We start from the raw sequence: 9,870 nt of genomic DNA on the forward strand, positions 1-9,870 counted from the left end.
TCATGGAACGATAAGACCGGTGCCACTATCGCCTCTTGGCTTTGCTTTAATAGATTATATTCGACTGCGTGACCCTTAAGTAAGGGCGGTGGAACTCTTGTACTTCCTTTATCCGCCATCGCTAAAGCATTTATTTTCTTGGTTGGAAAAGTGGTGCATTTCTGTTGTTCTGAAGAATCTCTTCCTAATCTCAGGGGAAGAACTTAAAAAACTCCTTTACAATTGGAACTTCGAACTACCGTAACCAGAGCTTTTACCCGATCCCCTAGCTTCAAGCTAGTCGTCTTGCTACCTTCTTAGGCTGACGGGATGGAAGTAGCCTCGTCTCGTGGCGCCGGTATCGACCATCGCACGAGCGGAGTGGCCATCTCATTCAACACTTCTAAATATCCGATCTATTCCAACTCAAATTTAATCGGTTTAAATTTAGTAAAAAAAAAATATAATAACTCGAGCTGATCAAATTTAATTAGTCTAATTCTTAAACTCACCAAAACTCTACCTAATGTGCTAGTTTGATTATATCTCTAATAATTTTTTTGTATATATATATATATATGATTATTAATTTAGTAATTAATTTTTAGTGTGTATATAATATTTTTAGTGTGTATATAGTTTGTAGTTTTTTTTTGTGATTGTATATAGTTTGTAGTTAAACAAGTATAAAAGTTAGACATACTTTTGTGAAAGAAATTTAGGAAATAATCATGATTCTGAAAATCAAGTTGAACTATCTAAATTCAATTGGATTAACTAAAAATCAGTCACTAAATCGATTTGATTTAAGAAAAAAAATTGGTTGATAATAAATAAGTTAAAGAATTCAAAAATCAATCAAACTATTATTTTTTATTAGCAAAATAATTTTAAAATAGTAAAATATTTTTTAAATGTATATTTATATAAATATATTATTTTATTATATACAAATCAATTCCAATTAAATAACGATTTAAGTTTTCAAAGTACATATTCTTTGTCCACTATTGTCTTTGCTTAACATTAGTTAAGCAAATTCCCTCAAACAAAAATTTTTTTAGGTGCTCATGCTTCTTGCCACCAGTTGTGGGGTCGCTTCCAGCAGCTTAAAGGGACCATATGAATTAACTAATTTACCATGAAATGAAACTAGTAAACTAGTTCTCAATCAAAAGTTGAAAATACAAAAATCTGGCCTTCTATATGTTTTAATTCATGAACTTTCAACAAAAATTTGTAGAGGTTGCAAAATCAATTTCTAGGACTAGGACTAGGAACAATTCTAAAGCAGAGCAAAGTAGAGGCTCTACATACACATTCAGCTTAAAATAGACAACCTAAGTCGGCAAGAGCAAAAGCGAAATCAAACAACCATGCCTTATAGCCATATAGAATATCAAGAACTGAACCAATAACCCCGAAAAATTTCTCTCGTTATAACCAAATTCACCAATCACATTATGCAAAATGCTTACAATCCATGTATGAGGGTTAGGAAGACAGTAAAGCTTTTAAATAACAGGAATCAAACCATTACTTCTATTACATAACCACCTTCCTACCAAAATAACAAAAAAGGAATACCTGTGACCAACAAGGAACTGCATTACATCTGGACCAATTATTTTAATAGTGCTTTTAGTGCCAGTTTTATTTGAGAAGCATTTCAAAGCCACTTCAAATGTTGCATCCTCAGGAGAGCCATTTGACTTTCGAGTGTGAACAGAAGGCTGCAATTATGTATAAAACAAACAAAATTAAATAGAGATTATGAAACCTGTAGCTTACTATCCGTTGAGTCTCCATTTCAAAAGTAACAATACATAATATTAAGCAAGTAGATTTTCAAACAATCTAGCTGCTGATTACCTTAGTCATGTATTTCCACAGGTAATGCACAACTATTTCCAGTTTCCATTTTGGTTCACTGAAGGTCTGCAATCACGCGCAGTAAAAATAGAACGATTAGCCATAACATAACTGTCATGTCATCAATACTATGTAAATATCATATAGTGAGATTTATTTTGATTCTTGATTAGTATAACTAGAAGAAAATGTTTCAAAAGGAAAGGGATAATCCTATACAGACAGCTATTTGCAAAAAGGGTGAGAGGAGCAGAGAGACAATGTTCACACTCAACCTTAAGAAATAGGGGGATGGTATCTATGTTGTAAGCTAGTTGATCTAAAATTATGTCCATCAAAGGTTTTCTGCATCAAAATAGGATGTCGGACATATTTTAGCCAGGAGCATTGAATAAAAATGAAAAATCAATTGAAAGGAACCTAGAGAAACATAATTAATCGAAACAACTACCTCAGACCATCTGCTCTTGTTGTGTGGCCTTCAAGATCTGCTTTCTTCCTTGATATATCAAGGTCCTTAATCTAAACTAATCCAGAATATTAATTAAAAAAAAAGTTGTTTGAACTTCAAAATACATAATCGTTTCAGAAACTTACCATAACAAAAAACTTATCAACAGAGACACAGATGTTTTTCACTACTTCATGTAAAGTATGAAAGTGTTTGGATAACTGAGATTCAGTATTCTTTTGAATCTCTAGATGTGCATGTTAGCTCAAACCAACAAATAAGCAAACCATTGAACACTTGGTGTGCACAGCGAAAACATGACATTTGTTTTTAATCCTGCACCAAACCAGAAAAATTGAAACAATGAACAATATGTGCAGATATATGTAATACCGAAGAATAGGCTTGCAGGGCTAGACTTGATTTCATTTGCAGCCCCAACTACTACTAGGATACCAAATGTTTTCAGAAGTGCTATGTAAGGATCAAAAGGATGATCACCAATGCTGTGTCAATTATAAAGTCTAGTGTCTTTGTTAATCCCTACATGTATACATATATATAGCAATATTAGTCAACATTCAACTCAGTCATCATGTCATGAGGTAGAAATCTTACTGTTGCACCAAATGCTCTTACACTCATACACTATGAACCTATTTATAGAAAGGAAAATTAACAAAGTGTTACTATGTAATTACCGCTGATGATGCAATAGATTCCAAGTGGCTCATGGGTTATCCAACACATCTTACAATCTTCTTAAAATAAATGTCTTGATTTTTTTTCTCAGCCTAAAACATAAGGCAGAAACAAAATATATAACTTTAGTTAATTGTTCCATAGTGATAGTCTCAACAGGGTATAGCTTCACTTATTCCACGTAGAGTCTAGGCACCCAGAAGTATAGCTTCACTTCCTATGTATTAGGTTACATTAGTTCAACAAATATCCATGAAGTGGTTCTAACTAAATCAAATAGGATAAGCACTGATAATGAAACAAAATCATTCTTAGATTAATAAGAGCAAAGTAATAGTAATAGTAATAGTAATAGAAAAGCACTGATAGCTTGTGCAGCAGGTTCATCAATTTCAATTTTAAGGAAGGATGCTGAGCCAAACTAATAAGAGCAAAGTAATAATAATAAAAAAATCAAATCTATAAGTCAATCCGTATCCGGGAAAGTGGATTGTAATCCTTTTCACTCTTCTAGTTATTAATGGAAACTCACTTTCATAAAAGGTGTTCTAAGAGCAGATAATTTTTAGTTCCATCTGGGCAACGAGAAGGAAGTACCACTTCCTGGAAACAAGTATAAGTGGACAAAATCTCCCTCAAATAATAAGATTCACTATATGTTATTATTCAATAGAAAATATTATATGTTTGCATGAAATACAGTTCTGTCAAAGGTGCCAAAATTTGTCTATATTACCATCATAGATATAATCTAAATAAGCCTAAAATATTCATATTCAGGGTGAAAGCATAAACATTCAAGATCAAACCACATTGCAAGGTTTGAATTAATACAAAAGGCATTCGAGGTCAAATCATTCCTGAAGTTCCACAAAATAATAGACGTGTTACCTCTCTTCAATTACTGCTCTAAATGCGTCCATGAATACTTCAACATTCTGTTTTGAACATTAAAATTCAAAAGGAAATAAACCGAATTGGATATGATTTTAGGACCAAAACAAAGAGAAATAAAAAACCAAACTAATAAATAAATAAAAATAAATAAATAAAATGTGTTCCCTTGTTTTGCAGCCACTTATCCTTTATTTCTACTCTCTCGCTGACACAGCCAAAAACTGACCATAGGTAAGGCTTAAATTGTTTAAGATATTTTGTAGTATATTTTGTTTTAAGATCTGAAAAATCAATTTTCTGTAGGCATATGTACCTTAATAGCTCCTTTCAGCCCTTTCTTTGCATAATCAACTGGCGTGTGGTTATTTTCAATGGAGGCAATGCGGCCAATGTCAATGAAGTCTCTAGAAGGAATACAAATTGGAGTCCCAACCTATCAAATAGAAGATATTACATACAAACTCATAGAAACCATGAATCACGAAACAAAATAGAATTAACAAGGCTCCTTCATTATACTAACAGTAGAACCCAAACAGATAAAGTCGGTTTTAATGGTAAGAAAATTCTTTCAAGATAAGGTTTAGAGATCTCAATCAGAACAACAATTGAGTTGACTGAGATCACTCCAAAAAATAATGATGCAAAACAACATAAATTAGTAAATCAATGCTTTGAATTTTCAAAATGTGAATTAAATATATATTATAAACAATACCAGTGTAACAATTTTTTTCTTTAAGTGATACTATTTTATTTAGTATACATCTCTCCTCTGAAAACCTCATTCTAATCAGTCAGAGAGTAATTTAAATCTATGTACTTAGCACATTGCATTTCATGAACTGGTAATTATAGTTACCTCAGAAGCAGAACTCTAAAAGGCATAATAGATTATCTTCAGCGCAAACTTTTAGCCATAACAATTAATGGAGCTACTTTCAAAACCAAATTCGAACCTTGAAGAGGATTCAAGAACAAAAATCTAAACAATAAAATAAAAGTGGAACAGATTGAGTTTTAGATGCAATAATAACGTATGAACATTTGAATTCCAAACAAAATATAGATCAATAGAAATTCCAGAATCTAAAATAGATAAAGACATACATGTAGGTTTTAGATCTGGTGACACGACGAGGTTGTGAACGGCGAGGATGGATGGCGCGAGACAGAGAGAGACATAAGCTGAGAGGCGGCAGAGGGAGCTCGTGTAACGCGAGCAGCAGAGGAGGGAGCTCATGCGAGCGAGCGGCGGCGGAGGGAGCTCGTGCAAGCGAGCAGTGACGGAGGGAGCTCGTGCAAGCGAGCGGCGACAAAGCAGAAGCGACGGAGAAGTCACATTTTCAACTCGAATCAGAGAGATAGAAGAAGAGCAAGCTTAAAGGAAGGATCGCAGAAAATGAACGGTGATTTTGTGTTGAATGAATGAAGTTTCATCATCATCGAATATGGTGTGTTTTGTGCTTATGCAATCAAGATTTAATTTTGGAGGGATTTATTAATGATTATTGAAGGATTTTTTGTCGATGATAGTTTTAAATTTCAATTTTAATTTTATCGACAAAATTATCGAGAAATGTTAGAATTTATCTATAAATTTTGTAAAAAAAAAAAATATTTTTTATGGACAGAAAACTTATCAAAAATTTGTTGATATTTTTTATCAGTAAAATTTTATTGAAAAAATCTGTTTGTAATCTAGTATTTTTTAATAGTGATTCTTTATTAATTCGATGGTAAAATTTTAATGTGTATATAATAAACGCCAATAATGAATATATAATTATTTAATTATGTTATTAATATACTAAAAATTAGTCCCTAATTAACTCTTTTATGTACAAATACATATTTCACATTTTATAAAATATTTTTTTTATATTGCTGTAAAGAAATTTGATTATTCTAGTAACTAAATTATTTAGTTCTTTATTTTTTAATATTCAAAATTTAAAATTTTATTTTGTTAAAGATAATTAAACCAATAAAATTAAAATAGGAATTACAAATTAAATTGAATTAATTTAAATTATATTTCAAATTATAATAGTTTAGAAAAAGGAATTTTGTTATTGGGAGGATGAGTGAGTTAGTTTCTATTAGTGGTTAGTTAGTTACTGTGACTTAGTTAATTATGTTAGTGTTTGGAGGAATGGCAGTGGTCCTCTAGTGTATAAATCGATATAGTTACACTAATAATAATGTACTTGTACAATTTTGATATAACAAAATTCATTGATATGACCAGTAAGATCGGTTACGAGTTATAGCTCGGTAACGCACCGACAATAATGGCCGAACATTCGCAATAATCAGCATTTATCTCCATAACGTCGGACATGCGATTAATGCTCTCCTCAGACGTTACAACTTAGACAAAACGGTCATCCCAATCCGAACAAATATAAAAGCAAAGGACAGAAACGAAAGAGGTATGCAATCTTTCTAAGAAAAACTCCTCATATATTTTTCACCTATTAACTTGAGCGTCGGAGTGCCTTTGAAGGTACCCACCTCCACCTCTCTCTGACCGACGAAGTCCGGGACGTATCTCAGGAAGCTTGCCGACCTTACCAGAAGGAGCGACCTATACCTCGGCTCAGCCTGGTAAGAACATTGGCGCCCACCGTGGGGCCCGAAAAATTCTAAAAATATCATTCGTAGCAGGCCCCAAAAATTACATACACTTCCATGGCTGACGTTCCCCCGCCAACTCCATCCGAACTTCTGAGGATGGTGACTGAACTCCAACAAGCAAATCAGCGAATGGCAGAGGAAAACCAGAGAATGCAAAACCAAATCGCACAATTAGAACAAGCTCGCCTAGAGCATCAAAATCACGATCATGAAAACAACGAACGAACTCATGTCTCAGAGACACCGCAGAGCGACAATGAAGGAAATCCGCGCCATGATGAAACCCAACCCGATAACGAAGAAGAACAACCCGACAACTCGGCAGGACCATTCACAGCAGATATAATGAACTTCCAACTCCCCCGACAATTCACTCTGCCGACGACTTTAACCCCATACGACGGGTTGGGTGACCCAAAACAGCACGTCAAGAAGTTCCGATCTATTATGATCGTTAACGGTGCATCTGACCCAATTCTTTGTCGATGTTTTCCATCTTTTTTAGACGGTCCTGCACTTGACTGGTTCTGTTCTTTGCCTGCAGATTCGATATCTCGTTTTCAGGAGCTGGCCGCCCAATTTGAGGATTATTTTGCAGCATCCGCGATATATCTCCACGATTCTGATTACTTGACGACCATAAAACAGGGAGCACAAGAAAGTCTGAAGGACTATATCACTCGCTTTAAAAAGGTCGCCATGAGAATTCCCGACCTCCATCCAGAAGTTCATTTGCACGCCATAAAAAGCGGCCTTCGCCCTGGCAAATTCCAGGAAACTATTGCAGTAACCAAGCCAAAAACCTTAGCCGAATTTCGTGAAAAGGCCAAGGGGCAGATCGACGTTGAGGAACTCAGACAAGCAAGGAAAACGGAAAGATCAGCAACGAATAAGGACGACGATAAACCTCGGGATAGCAGAAAAGCATTTAAGCCAGTTCCACGATATGACTCATACACCAAATTCAATACGAAAAGGGATGATATCATAAAGGAGATATTAAACTCCAAACTAATCAAGCCTCCTCGCAAAGCTGGCAATTACCCCGAGTCAAAGGGCGTCGACAGATCAAAGTATTGCACCTTTCACCAGAAACACGGACACACCACCGATGAATGTGTCATCGCCAAAGATCTCCTCGAACGGCTAGCAAGACAAGGACATCTCGATAAATTTATTGCAGGGCAGATGCAGAAAAATACTAGCCCCACACCAGACACATCAGCAGCTGGCACCTCCTCAAAAGGAAAGGACAAAGCACCGGCACAACCTAGAGGGGTAATAAACTGTATCTCAGGAGGCTATGCTGGAGGAGGACACACAAGCTCAGCCAGAAAGCGTACTTACAGGGCTATGCTAGCAATTACGGATGCCCCAAGCCATCCTCGGCCACCGACGAACATCTCAGAAGTAACCTTCAGACCAACCGACTTCAACGGTGCCGATGCCAATCTAGATGACCCTGTTGTCATTTCAATTCAGCTGGGAGACCTGATAGTGAAGAAAGTTTTACTCGATCCAGGAAGCAGTGCAGATGTTCTATTTTTCACCGCCTTTGAAAAGATGAAGCTGAGTAACAACATTCTGCAGCCATACATGGGAGACCTGGTTGGATTTTCAGGGGAACGAGTTCCTGTACTCGGATCAGTGTGGTTACAAACCACACTCGGTGAGCAACCATTACACAATACACAGGATATCCAGTATCTTGTGGTCGACTGTTTTAGCCCATACAACGTTATATTAGGCAGACCATTTTTAAACAAATTCGCTGCAATTGTTTCCACTGTTCACCTCTGTGTTAAGTTCCCTGTGCAGGACAATGTCATAGCTACAGTTCACGGAGATCTCCAGGAGGCGAGGCAATGCTACAACACAAGCCTAAAGCCACCCAAAAAAGTCGGACAGTCACATGTCAACTCTATAAAGTCGGAACAGATAACAATATCCGAACTTGACCCACGGGCCGACTTTCAGGACCGGCCTACGCCGAACGAAGGAGTTGACAAAAATCATTTTAAAAGACGATCCACTAAAATTTACTTTTGTAGGTACTTCCATGACTCCAGAAGATACGAAAAATCTGACAAGCTTCCTGCAGGAGAATGCCGACTTATTCGCATGGACCTCCGCTGACATGCCAGGAATAGACCCTTCTATTATAACACATAAATTGGCACTAAATCCAGCAGCTAGGCCGATCTCCCAGAAAAAAAGAAACCTCGGCACCGAAAAGCGACAAGCATCAATTGCCGAGGTACAAAAGCTCATTCATGCAAACTTCATCAGAGAAATCCGGTTTACAACATGGCTCGCTAACGTGGTTATGGTAAGAAAAAACAATGGTAAGTGGCGCATGTGCGTCGATTTCACTGATTTAAATAAAGCATGCCCAAAAGATGCTTATCCTCTCCCTTGTATTGATACACTGGTTGACAACTCTTGTGGCTATGGTACTTTAAGCTTTATGGACGCATACTCTGGCTACAACCAGATTCTTATGCACAAAATGGACCAGGAAAAAACGGCTTTCATAACTGAAAACGGAAATTATTGCTATAATGTCATGCCTTTTGGTCTAAAGAATGCAGGAGCCACATATCAGCGGCTAATGAACAAGATTTTCCAGCAGCAAATCGGCCGAAATATAGAAGTTTATGTTGATGATATGGTCGCCAAAACAAAGCTCGGCGACTCTCATATCCAAGACCTAGCTGAAATCTTCGGACAGATCCGGCGATACAACATGAGGCTAAATCCAGAAAAATGCGCCTTTGGAGTGCAGGGAGGAAAGTTCCTCGGATTCATCCTCACAAGCCGAGGAATTGAAGCAAATCCAGAAAAATGTCAAGCAATACTCACCATGCAAAGCCCATCCACAGTAAAAGAGGTCCAACGGCTAACAGGACGATTAGCCGCTTTATCTAGATTTTTACCATGCTTAGCACCTAAATCGTCAAATTTCTTTCAATGTTTAAAAAAGAATGCAAAGCATTTTGAATGGAACCAGGACTGTGAGCTGGCCTTCCAGAAATTAAAAGAGTTTCTTTCAAAACCCCCTGTCTTACAAAAGCCAATACCCGGCGAGCCATTATACTTATACTTATCTATCACTGACAATGCTATCAGTTCTGCACTTGTAACAGAAACAGATCGGAACCAACAGCCAGTCTATTTTGTGAGCAAGTCCTTACAAAACGCCGAGCTTCGCTACCCAAGGCTGGAAAAGCTCGCCTTAGCTCTAGTGTTCTCATCAAGACGCCTCCGACCATATTTCCAAAGTCACACAATCATCGTCAGAACAGGACAACCTTTACGGCAGGTTCTTT

The 9,870-nt window shown here is 36.6% G+C and overlaps 2 protein-coding genes across 12 annotated transcripts; one reads left to right on the forward strand and one right to left on the reverse strand.

Annotated features, from left to right (window-relative positions):
- Nucleotides 1-1,394: 1,394 nt before the first annotated feature.
- On the reverse strand, nt 1,395-5,463 carry LOC112695871 (negative regulator of systemic acquired resistance SNI1-like). 11 transcript variants are annotated; one of them, XM_072196668.1, is made up of 11 exons: nt 5,012-5,404; nt 4,764-4,886; nt 4,215-4,334; nt 3,896-3,942; nt 3,004-3,096; nt 2,804-2,845; nt 2,449-2,638; nt 2,303-2,373; nt 2,127-2,196; nt 1,852-1,917; nt 1,395-1,712 (listed from the first exon to the last, which is right to left on the reverse strand). In XM_072196668.1, exons 7-11 carry the CDS (start codon nt 2,449-2,451, stop codon nt 1,494-1,496), a joined length of 429 nt encoding a protein of 142 aa, XP_072052769.1. In that variant the 5' UTR covers nt 2,452-2,638; nt 2,804-2,845; nt 3,004-3,096; nt 3,896-3,942; nt 4,215-4,334; nt 4,764-4,886; nt 5,012-5,404; the 3' UTR covers nt 1,395-1,493. The 11 variants fall into 11 exon arrangements, with proteins under 11 accessions (XP_072052769.1, XP_072052767.1, XP_072052770.1 ...); XM_072196666.1 differs by lacking the exon at nt 4,764-4,886 and having other exon boundaries at nt 5,012-5,463; XM_072196669.1 differs by lacking the exon at nt 2,804-2,845 and having other exon boundaries at nt 5,012-5,374.
- Nucleotides 5,464-6,595: 1,132 nt separating this feature from the next.
- LOC112805286 (uncharacterized) lies at nt 6,596-8,677 on the forward strand. The gene has a single exon (XM_025847685.1). The coding sequence runs from the start codon at nt 6,596-6,598 to the stop codon at nt 8,675-8,677; it is 2,082 nt and encodes a 693-aa protein (XP_025703470.1).
- Nucleotides 8,678-9,870: the final 1,193 nt, after the last annotated feature.

The sequence above is a fragment of the Arachis hypogaea genome, chromosome 6, assembly GCF_003086295.3.
Source record: "Arachis hypogaea cultivar Tifrunner chromosome 6, arahy.Tifrunner.gnm2.J5K5, whole genome shotgun sequence".
Classification (NCBI taxonomy): Eukaryota; Viridiplantae; Streptophyta; class Magnoliopsida; order Fabales; family Fabaceae; genus Arachis; species Arachis hypogaea.